The sequence below is a fragment of the Ascaphus truei genome, chromosome 3 (assembly GCF_040206685.1).
Source record: "Ascaphus truei isolate aAscTru1 chromosome 3, aAscTru1.hap1, whole genome shotgun sequence".
NCBI classification, from domain to species: domain Eukaryota; kingdom Metazoa; phylum Chordata; class Amphibia; order Anura; family Ascaphidae; genus Ascaphus; species Ascaphus truei.
In genome coordinates, this window is record NC_134485.1 from 434,751,713 (window position 1) to 434,765,061 (window position 13,349).

At 53.2% G+C, this 13,349-nt stretch overlaps 1 protein-coding gene across 1 annotated transcript in view; it reads right to left on the reverse strand.

Moving 5' to 3' along the window:
* Positions 1-13,349, reverse strand: part of MAN1A2 (mannosidase alpha class 1A member 2) — a 163,478-nt gene that overhangs the window by 91,513 nt on the left and 58,616 nt on the right. Inside the window, 1 exon segment of the mRNA XM_075592935.1 lies at positions 8,485-8,581. Within this exon segment, the coding sequence (XP_075449050.1) occupies positions 8,485-8,581 (97 nt within the window).

The window sequence follows — 13,349 nt, forward strand, 5'->3', positions numbered from 1 at the left end:
CAGCAATACAATACACACCGCGTTACCCCAGCAATACAATACACACCGCGTTACCCCAGCAATACAATACACACCGCGTTATCCCAGCAATACAATACACACCGCGTTATCCCAGCAATACAATACACACCGCGTTACCCCAGCAATACAATACACACCGCGTTATCCCAGCAATACAATACACACCGCGTTACCCCAGCAATACAATACACACCGCGTTACCCCAGCAATACAATACACACCGCGTTATCCCAGCAATACAATACACACCGCGTTACCCCAGCAATACAATACACACCGCGTTATCCCAGCAATACAATACACACCGCGTTATCCCAGCAATACCATACACACCGCGTTATACCAGCAATACACACACACCGCGTTACCCCAGCAATACAATACACACCGCGTTATCCCAGCAATACAATACACACCGCGTTACCCCAGCAATACAATACACACCGCGTTACCCCAGCAATACAATACACACCGCGTTATCCCAGCAATACAATACACACCGCGTTACCCCAGCAATACAATACACACCGCGTTACCCCAGCAATACAATACACACCGCGTTATCCCAGCAATACAATACACACCGCGTTACCCCAGCAATACAATACACACCGCGTTACCCCAGCAAAACAGTACACACCGCGTTATCCCAGCAATACAATACACACCGCGTTATCCCAGCAATACACACCGCGTTACCCCAGCAATACACACCGCGTTACCCCAGCAATACAATACACACCGCGTTACCCCAGCAATACAATACACACTGCGTTACCCCAGCAATACAATACACACCGCGTTATCCCAGCAATACACACCGCGTTACCCCAGCAATACAATACACACCGCGTTACCCCAGCAATACAATACACACCGCGTTACCCCAGCAATACAGTACACACCGCGTTATCCCAGCAATACAGTACACACCGCGTTATCCCAGCAATACAATACACACCGCGTTATCCCAGCAATACAATACACACCGCGTTACCCCAGCAATACAATACACACCGCGTTACCCCAGCAATACAATACACACCGCGTTATCCCAGCAATACAATACACACCGCGTTACCCCAGCAATACAATACACACCGCGTTATCCCAGCAATACAATACACACCGCGTTACCCCAGCAATACAATACACACCGCGTTATCCCAGCAATACAATACACACCGCGTTACCCCAGCAATACCATACACACCGCGTTATCCCAGCAATACAATACACACCGCGTTACCCCAGCAATACAATACACACCGCGTTACCCCAGCAATACATTACACACCGCGTTATCCCAGCAATACAATACACACCGCGTTACCCCAGCAATACACACACACCGCGTTATCCCAGCAATACACACCGCGTTATCCCAGCAATACAATACACACCGCGTTATCCCAGCAATACAATACACACAGCGTTATCCCAGCAATACAATACACACCGCGTTATCCCAGCAATACAATACACACCGCGTTATCCCAGCAATACAATACACACCGCGTTATCCCAGCAATACAATACACACCGCGTTATCCCAGCAATACAATACACACCGCGTTATCCCAGCAATACCATACACACCGCGTTATCCCAGCAATACAATACACACCGCGTTACCCCAGCAATACAATACACACCGCGTTACCCCAGCAATACACACCGCGTTATCCCAGCAATACAATACACACCGCGTTACCCCAGCAATACAATGCACACCGCGTTATCCCAGCAATACAATACACACCGCGTTATTCCAGCAATACAATACACACCGCGTTATCCCAGCAATACAATACACACCGCGTTACCTCAGCAATACAATACACACCGCGTTACCCCAGCAATACAATACACACCGCGTTATCCCAGCAATACAATACACACCGCGTTACCCCAGCAATACACACCGCGTTACCCCAGCAATACATTACACACCGCGTTATCCCAGCAATACAATACACACCGCGTTATCCCAGCTATACACACCGCGTTATCCCAGCAATACCATACACACCGCGTTATCCCAGCAATACCATACACACCGCGTTATCCCAGCAATACAATACACACCGCGTTATCCCAGCAATACAATACACACTGCGTTACCCCAGCAATACACACACCGCGTTACCCCAGCAATACAATACACACCGCGTTACCCCAGCAATACACACACACCGCGTTATCCCAGCAATACAATACACACCGCGTTATCCCAGCAATACAATACACACCGCGTTATCCCAGCAATACAATACACACCGCGTTATCCCAGCAATACAATACACACCGCGTTATCCCAGCAATACAATACACACCGCGTTACCCCAGCAATACACACCGCGTTATCCCAGCAATACAATACACACCGCGTTATCCCAGCAATACAATACACACCGCGTTATCCCAGCAATACAATACACACCGCGTTACCCCAGCAATACACACACACCGCGTTATCCCAGCAATACAATACACACCGCGTTATCCCAGCAATACAATACACAACGCGTTACCCCAGCAATACACACCGCGTTACCCCAGCAATACAATACACACAGCGTTACCCCAGCAATACAATACACACCGCGTTATCCCAGCAATACACACACACCGCGTTATCCCAGCAATACAATACACACCGCGTTACCCCAGCAATACAATACACACCGCGTTATCCCAGCAATACACACACACCGCGTTATCCCAGCAATACAATACACACCGCGTTATCCCAGCAATACAATACACACCGCGTTACCCCAGCAATACAATACACACCGCGTTACCCCAGCAATACAATACACACCGCGTTACCCCAGCAATACAATACACACCGCGTTACCCCAGCAATACAATACACACCGCGTTATCCCAGCAATACAATACACATCGCGTTACCCCAGCAATACAATACACACCGCGTTACCCCAGCAATACAATACACACCGCGTTATCCCAGCAATACAATACACATCGCGTTACCCCAGCAATACATTACACACCGCGTTACCCCAGCAATACAATACACACCGCGTTACCCCAGCAATACAATACACACCGCGTTATCCCAGCAATACAATACACACCGCGTTACCCCAGCAATACAATACACATTGCGTTACCCCAGCAACACAATACACACCGCGTTATCCCAGCAACACAATACACACCGCGTTACCCCAGCAATACAATACACGCCGCGTTACCCCAGCAATACAATACACGCCGCGTTATCCCAGCAATACAATACACACCGCGTTATCCCAGAAATACAATACACACCGCGTTATCCCAGCAATACAACACACCGCGTTATCCCAGCAATACAATACACACCGCGTTATCCCAGCAATACAATACACACCGCGTTATCCCAGCAATACACACCGCGTTACCTCAGCAATACAATACACACCGCGTTATCCCAGCAATACAATACACACCGCGTTATCCCAGCAATACAATACACACCGCGTTATCCCAGCAATACAATACACACCGCGTTACCCCAGCAATACAATACACACCGCGTTACCCCAGCAATACAATACACACCGCGTTACCCCAGCAATACAATACACACCGCGTTACCCCAGCAATACAATACACACCGCGTTACCCCAGCAATATAATACACACCGCGTTATCCCAGCAATACAATACACACCGCGTTATCCCAGCAATACAATACACACCGCGTTATCCCAGCAATACAATACACACCGCGTTATCCCAGCAATACAATACACACCGCGTTACCCCAGCAATACAATACACACCGCGTTACCCCAGCAATACAATACACACCGCGTTACCCCAGCAATACAATACACACCGCGTTACCCCAGCAATACAATACACACCGCGTTACCCCAGCAATACAATACACACCGCGTTATCCCAGCAATACAATACACACCGCGTTACCCCAGCAATACAATACACACCGCGTTATCCCAGCAATACAATACACACCGCGTTACCCCAGCAATACAATACACACCGCGTTATCCCAGCAATACAATACACACCGCGTTACCCCAGCAATACAATACACACCGCGTTACCCCAGCAATACAATACACACCGCGTTACCCCAGCAATACAATACACACCGCGTTACCCCAGCAATACAATACACACCGCGTTATCCCAGCAATACAATACACACCGCGTTACCCCAGCAATACAATACACACCGCGTTACCCCAGCAATACAATACACACCGCGTTATCCCAGCAATACAATACACACCGCGTTATCCCAGCAATACAATACACACCGCGTTATCCCAGCAATACAATACACACCGCGTTACCCCAGCAATACAGTACACACCGCGTTATCCCAGCAATACAATACACACCGCGTTACCTCAGCAATACAATACACACCGCGTTATCCCAGCAATACAATACACACCGCGTTATCCCAGCAATACATTACACACCGCGTTATCCCAGCAATACAATACACACCGCGTTACCCCATCAATACACACCGCGTTACCTCAGCAATACAATACACACCGCGTTATCCCAGCAATACAATACACACCGCGTTATCCCAGCAATACAATACACACCGCGTTACCCCAGCAATACAATACACACCGCGTTACCCCAGCAATACAATACACACCGCGTTACCCCAGCAATACAATACACACCGCGTTATCCCAGCAATACAATACGCACCGCGTTATCCCAGCAATACAATACACACCGCGTTACCCCAGCAATACAATACACACAGCGTTACCCCAGCAATACAATACACACCGCGTTACCCCAGCAATACAATACACACCGCGTTACCCCAGCAATACAATACACACCGCGTTATCCCAGCAATGCAATACACACCGCGTTATCCCAGCAATACAATACACACCGCGTTATCCCAGCAATACAATACACACCGCGTTATCCCACCAATACAATACACACCGCGTTATCCCAGCAATACCATACACACCGCGTTACCCCAGCAATACAATACACACCGCGTTATCCCAGCAATACAATACACACCGCGTTACCCCAGCAATACAATACACACCGCGTTATCCCAGCAATACAATACACACCGCGTTATCCCAGCAATACAATACACACCGCGTTATCCCAGCAATACAATACACACCGCGTTATCCCAGCAATACAATACACACCGTGCTATCCCAGCAATACAATACACACCGCGTTACCCCAGCAATACAATACACACCGCGTTATCCCAGCAATACACACACACCGCGTTATCCCAGCAATACAATACACACCGCGTTACCCCAGCAATACAATACACACCGCGTTATCCCAGCAATACAATACACACCGCGATACCCCAGCAATACAATACACACCGCGTTATCCCAGCAATACAATACACACCGCGTTATCCCAGCAATACACACACCGCGTTATCCCAGCAATACAATACACACCGCGTTATCCCAGCAATACAATACACACCGCGTTATCCCAGCAATACAATACACACCGCGTTATCCCAGCAATACAATACACACCGCGTTACCCCAGCAATACAATACATACCGCGTTATCCCAGCAATACAATACACACCGCGTTACCCCAGCAATACAATACACACCGCGTTATCCCAGCAATACAATACACACCGCGTTACCCCAGCAATACAATACATACCGCGTTATCCCAGCAATACAATACACACCGCGTTACCCCAGCAATACAATACACACCGCGTTATCCCAGCAATACACACCGCGTTATCCCAGCAATACAATACACACCGCGTTACCCCAGCAATACAATACACACCGCGTTATCCCAGCAATACAATACACACCGCGTTACCCCAGCAATACAATACACACCGCGTTATCCCAGCAATACAATACACACCGCGTTACCCCAGCAATACAATACACACCGCGTTACCCCAGCAATACAATACACACCGCGTTACCCCAGCAATACAATACACACCGCGTTACCCCAGCAATACATTACACACCGCGTTATCCCAGCAATACAATACACACCGCGTTATCCCAGCAATACAATACACACCGCGTTATCCCAGCAATACAATACACACCGCGTTATCCCAGCAATACAATACACACCGCGTTATCCCAGCAATACAATACACACCGCGTTATCCCAGCAATACAATACACACCGCGTTATCCCAGCAATACAATACACACCGCGTTATCCCAGCAATACAATACACACCGCGTTATCCCAGCAATACAATACACACGCGTTATCCCAGCAATACAATACACACCGCGTTACCCCAGCAATACAATACACACCGAGTTATCCCAGCAATACAATACACACCGCGTTACCCCAGCAATACACACACACCGCGTTACCCCAGCAATACAATACACACCGCGTTATCCCAGCAATACAATACACACCGAGTTATCCCAGCAATACAATACACACCGCGTTACCCCAGCAATACACACACACCGCGTTACCCCAGCAATACAATACACACCGCGTTACCCCAGCAATACACACACACCGCGTTATCCCAGCAATACAATACACACCGCGTTACCCCAGCAATACAATACACACCGCGTTACCCCAGCAATACAATACACACCGCGTTATCCCAGCAATACAATACACACCCCGTTACCCCAGCAATACAATACACACCGCGTTATCCCAGCAATACAATACACACCGCGTTATCCCAGCAATACACACACACCGCGTTATCCCAGCAATACAATACACACCGCGTTACCCCAGCAATACAATACACACCGCGTTATCCCAGCAATACAATACACACCGCGTTATCCCAGCAATACACACACACCGCGTTATCCCAGCAATACAATACACACCGCGTTACCCCAGCAATACAATACACACCGCGTTACCCCAGCAATACAATACACACCGCGTTATCCCAGCAATACAATACACACCGTGCTATCCCAGCAATACAATACACACCGCGTTATCCCAGCAATACACACACACCGCGTTATCCCAGCAATACAATACACACCGCGTTACCCCAGCAATACAATACACAGCGCGTTACCCCAGCAATACAATACACACCGCGTTATCCCAGCAATACAATACACACCGCGTTACCCCAGCAATACAATACACACCGCGTTATCCCAGCAATACAATACACACCGTGCTATCCCAGCAATACAATACACACCGCGTTACCCCAGCAATACAATACACACCGCGTTACCCCAGCAATACAATACACACCGCGTTACCCCAGCAATACAATACACACCGCGTTACCCCAGCAATACAATACACACCGCGTTACCCCAGCAATACAATACACACCGCGTTACCCCAGCAATACAATACACACCGCGTTACCCCAGCAATACAATACACACCGCGTTACCCCAGCAATACAATACACACCGCGTTACCCCAGCAATACAATACACACCGCGTTATCCCAGCAATACAATACACAGGGGGGGACATGGCACGGAGGTTAGAGCTGTGTGAGAGTGCAGGGGGGGACATGGCACGGAGGTTAGAGCTGTGTGTGAGATTGCAGGGGGGACACGGCACGGAGGTTAGAGCGGTGTGTGAGAGTGCAGGGGGGGGCACGGCACGGACGTTAGATCTGTGTGTGAGAGTGCAGGGGGGGTGCACGGCACGGAGGTTAGAGCTGTGTGTGAGAGTGCAGGGGGGGGCACGGCACAGAGATTAGAGCTGTGTGTGAGAGTGCAGGGGGACACGGCACAGAGATAAGAGCTGTGTGTTAGAGTGCAGGGGGGGGGCACGGCACAGAGATTAGAGCTGTGTGTGAGAGTGCAGGGGGGGGCACGGCACGGAGGTTAGAGCGGTGTGTGAGACTGCAGGGGGGACACGGCACGGAGATTAGAGCTGTGTGTGAGAGTGCAGGGGGGGGCACGGCACGGAGGTCAGAGCTGTGTGTGAGTCAGTGCAGGGGGGGGCACGGCACAGAGATTAGAGCTGTGTGTGACAATGCAGGGGGGGGGCACGGAGGTTAGAGCTGTGTGTGAGAGTGCAGGGGGGGGCACGGCACAGAGGTTAGAGCTGTGTGTGAGACAGTGCAGGGGGACACACGGCACGGAGGTAAGAGCTGTGTGTGACAGTGCAGGGGGGGGCACGGCACGGAGATTAGAGCTGTGTGTGACAGTGCAGGGGGGGACACGGCACGGAGGTTAGAGCTGTGTGTGACAGTGCGGGGGGGACACGGCACAGAGGTTAGAGCTGTGTGTGAGAGTGCAGGGGGGGACACGGCACAGAGGTTAGAGCTGTGTGTGAGAGTGCAGGGGGGGACACGGCACAGAGGTTAGAGCTGTGTGTGAGACAGTGCAGGGGGGGGACAGGAGGAGCAGGACACGCAGTGGGTGACGCAGTGGGTGACGCAGTGGGTGACGCAGTGGCTGACGGCAGCTTACCGAATATGTTGGTGGAATGGCCCTTCCTGGCGATTGGTTTGAGCTCATTGTGGCCCCACCCGTACAGCCGGTAATTATCCCACGCGTGTTTCATCATCTGGGGGAAGAGAATTACGTGTTACACGGACTTATTTACATAGTAAGGCACTGCAAGAGTTCGGTTATCATGAGCATGACAACCACGAGAAAGACAAGCGGCTCCCACAGACAGTATAATGTGGTGACACAGATATAGCGGGGGGTCCCGGTGACACAGATATAGCGGGGGGTCCCAGTGACACAAATATAGCGGGGGTCCCGGTGACACAGATATAGCAGGAGGTCCCGGTGACACAGATATAGCAGGGGGTCCCGGTGACACACAGATATAGCGGGGGTCCCGGTGACACACAGATATAGCGGGGGATCCCGGTGACACAAATATAGCAGGGGGTCCCGGTGACACAGATATAGCAGGGGGTCCCGGTGACACAGATATAGCAGGGGGTCCCGGTGACACAGATATAGGAGGGGGTCCCGGTGACACAGATATAGCGGGGGGTCCCGGTGACACAGATATAGCAGGGGGGTCCCGGTGACACAGATATAGCAGGGGGGTCCCGGTGACACAGATATAGCAGGGGGGTCCCGGTGACACAGATATAGCAGGGGGGTCCCGGTGACACAGATATAGCAGGGGGGTCCCGGTGACACAGATATAGCAGGGGGGTCCCGGTGACACAGATATAGCAGGGGGTCCCGGTGACACAGATATAGCAGGGGGGTCCCGGTGACACAGATATAGCAGGGGGTCCCGGTGACACAGATATAGCAGGGGGTCCCGGTGACACAGATATAGTGGGGGGGGGTCCCGGTGACACAGATATAGCAGGGGGTCCCGGTGACACAGATATAGCAGGGGGTCCCAGTGACACAGATATAGGGGGGGTCCCGGTGACACACAGATATAGCAGGGGGTCCCGGTGACACACAGATATAGCAGGGGGTCCCGGTGACACACAGATATAGCAGGGGGTCCCGGTGACACACAGATATAGCAGGGGGTCCCGGTGACACACAGATATAGCAGGGGGTCCCGGTGACACACAGATACAGCAGGGGGTCCCGGTGACACACAGATATAGCAGGGGGTCCTGGTGACACAGATATAGCAGGGGGTCCCGGTGACACAGATATAGCAGGGGGTCCCAGTGACACAGATATAGCAGGGGGTCCCGGTGACACAGATATAGCAGGGGGTCCCGGTGACACAGATATAGCAGGGGGTCCCGGTGACACAGATATAGCAGGGGGTCCCGGTGACACACAGATATAGCAGGGGGTCCCGGTAACACACAGATATAGCAGGGGGTCCCGGTAACACACAGATATAGCAGGGGGTCCCGGTGACACAGATATAGCAGGGGGTCCCGGTGACACAGATATAGCGGGGGGTCCCGGTGACACAGATATAGCGGGGGGTCCCGGTGACACAGATATAGCGGGGGGTCCCGGTGACACAGATATAGCGGGGGGTCCCGGTGACACAGATATAGCGGGGGGTCCCGGTGACACAGTTATAGTGGGGGGGTCCCGGTGACACACAGATATAGCAGGGGGTCCCGGTGACACACAGATATAGCAGGGGGTCCCGGTGACACAGATATAGCAGGGGGTCCCGGTGATACACAGATATAGCAGGGGGTCCCGGTGATACACAGATATAGCAGGGGGTCCCGGTGACACAGATATAGCAGGGGGTCCCGGTGACACAGATATAGCAGGGGGTCCCGGTGACACACAGATATAGCAGGGGGTCCCGGTGACACACAGATATAGCAGGGGGTCCCGGTGACACTCAGATATAGCAGGGGGTCCCGGTGACACAGATATAGCAGGGGGTCCCGGTGACACAGATATAGCAGGGGGTCCCGGTGACACAGATATAGCAGGGGGTCCCGGTGACACAGATATAGCAGGGGGTCCCGGTGGCACAGATATAGCGGGGGGTCCCGGTGACACAGATATAGCGGGGGGTCCCGGTGACACAGATATAGCGGGGGGTCCCGGTGACACAGATATAGCAGGGGGGGGGGTCCCGGTGACACACAGATATAGCAGGGGGTCCCGGTGACACAGATATAGCAGGGGGTCCCGGTGACACAGATATAGCAGGGGGTCCCGGTGACACAGATATAGCAGGGGGTCCCGGTGACACAGATATAGCAGGGGGTCCCGGTGACACAGATATAGCAGGGGGTCCCGGTGACACAGATATAGTAGGGGGTCCTGGTGACACAGATATAGCAGGGGGTCCCGGTGACACAGATATAGCAGGGGGTCCTGGTGACACAGATATAGCAGGGGGTCCCGGTGACACACAGATATAGCAGGGGGTCCCGGTAACACACAGATATAGCAGGGGGTCCCGGTGACACAGATATAGCAAGGGGTCCCGGTGACACAGATATAGCGGGGGGTCCCGGTGACACAGATATAGCGGGGGGTCCCGGTGACACAGATATAGCGGGGGTCCCGGTGACACAGATATAGCAGGGGGTCCCGGTGACACAGTTATAGTGGGGGGGTCCCGGTGACACACAGATATAGCAGGTGGTCCCGGTGACACAGATATAGCAGGGGGTCCCGGTGACACAGATATAGCAGGGGGTCCCGGTGACACAGATATAGCAGGGGGTCCCGGTGACACACAGATATAGCAGGGGGTCCCGGTGACACAGATATAGCAGGGGGTCCCGGTGACACAGATATAGCAGGGGGTCCCGGTGACACAGATATAGCGGGGGGTCCCGGTGACACAGATATAGCGGGGGGTCCCGGTGACACAGATATAGCGGGGGGGGGGGTCCCGGTGACACACAGATATAGCAGGGGGTCCCGGTGACACAGATATAGCAGGGGGTCCCGGTGACACAGATATAGCAGGGGGTCCCGGTGACACAGATATAGCAGGGGGTCACAGTGACACAGATATAGCAGGGGGTCTCGGTGACACAGATATAGCGGGGGGGGTCCCGGTGACACAGATATAGCAGGGGGTCCCGGTGACACAGATATAGCAGGGGGTCCCGGTGACACAGATATAGCAGGGGGTCCCGGTGACACAGATATAGCAGGGGGTCCCGGTGACACAGATATAGCAGGGGGTCCCGGTGACACAGATATAGCAGGGGGTCCCGGTGACACAGATATAGCAGGGGGTCCCGGTGACACACAGATATAGCAGGGGGTCCCGGTAACACACAGATATAGCAGGGGGTCCCGGTGACACAGATATAGCAAGGGGTCCCGGTGACACAGATATAGCGGGGGGTCCCGGTGACACAGATATAGCGGGGGGTCCCGGTGACACAGATATAGCGGGGGGTCCCGGTGACACAGATATAGCGGGGGTCCCGGTGACACAGATATAGCGGGGGGTCCCGGTGACACAGTTATAGTGGGGGGGTCCCGGTGACACACAGATATAGCAGGTGGTCCCGGTGACACAGATATAGCAGGGGGTCCCGGTGACACAGATATAGCAGGGGGTCCCGGAGACACAGATATAGCAGGGGGTCCCGGTGACACACAGATATAGCAGGGGGTCCCGGTGACACAGATATAGCAGGGGGTCCCGGTGACACAGATATAGCAGGGGGTCCCGGTTACACAGATATAGCGGGGGGTCCCGGTGACACAGATATAGCAGGGGGGGGGGTCCCGGTGACACACAGATATAGCAGGGGGTCCCGGTGACACAGATATAGCAGGGGGTCCCGGTGACACAGATATAGCAGGGGGTCCCGGTGACACAGATATAGCAGGGGGTCCCGGTGACACAGATATAGCAGGGGGTCCCGGTGACACAGATATAGTAGGGGGTCCCGGTGACACAGATATAGCAGGGGGTCCCGGTGACACAGATATAGCAGGGGGTCCCGGTGACACAGATATAGCAGGGGGTCCCGGTGACACAGATATAGCAGGGGGTCCCGGTGACACAGATATAGCAGGGGGTCCCGGTGACACAGATATAGCAGGGGGTCCCGGTGACACAGATATAGCAGGGGGTCCCGGTGACACAGATATAGCAGGGGGTCCCGGTGACACAAATATAGCAGGGGGTCCCGGTGACACAGATATAGCAGGGGGTCCCGGTGACGAAGTTATAGTGGGGGGTCCTGGTGACACAGATATAGCGGGGGATCCCGGTGACACAGATATAGCGGGGGGGTCCCGGTGACACACAGATATAGGGGGGGGAGGGGTCCCGGTGACACACAGATATAGTGGGGGGGTCCCGGTGAGACACAGATATAGTGGAGGGGTCCCTGGTGACACACAGATATAGTGGGGGGTCCCGGTGACACACAGATATAGCAGGGGGGGGTCCCGGTAACACACAGATATAGCGGGGGGGGGGGCCCGGTGACACACAGATATAGTGGGGGGGGGGGGGGGGGCCCGGTGACACACAGATATAGTGGGGGGGGGTCCCGGTGACACACAGATATAGCGTCACACGGGGCAGATTAATCAAGTGCTGGTACAGGTTAGAGCACCTGACCCAGTGCTGATTCCTGCTCAGGTCAATGTTAAACCAGCCTCAGGAAGAAATTAGTTAATGGTAACCTAACTCCTGAGTTCCAGTCTTGCATACAGAGTGTGCCGCCCTGCCCTATCCTTCACAGGCCGCTAATAACAGCAGCTGGCAGCAGCTGGCACAGACTCCCGCTGCGTGTGATACCTCATTAGGGAGAAAAGCTTTTAATTCCCATTAGAGCTGTGAGTGGCTGGCAGTAAGAGGGTGAGGTGTTCTCAGCGGGGCGAGAGGCACAGGGAGAAAGTGTGTGAGAGAGAACGAGCGAGAGAGAGAGAGAACG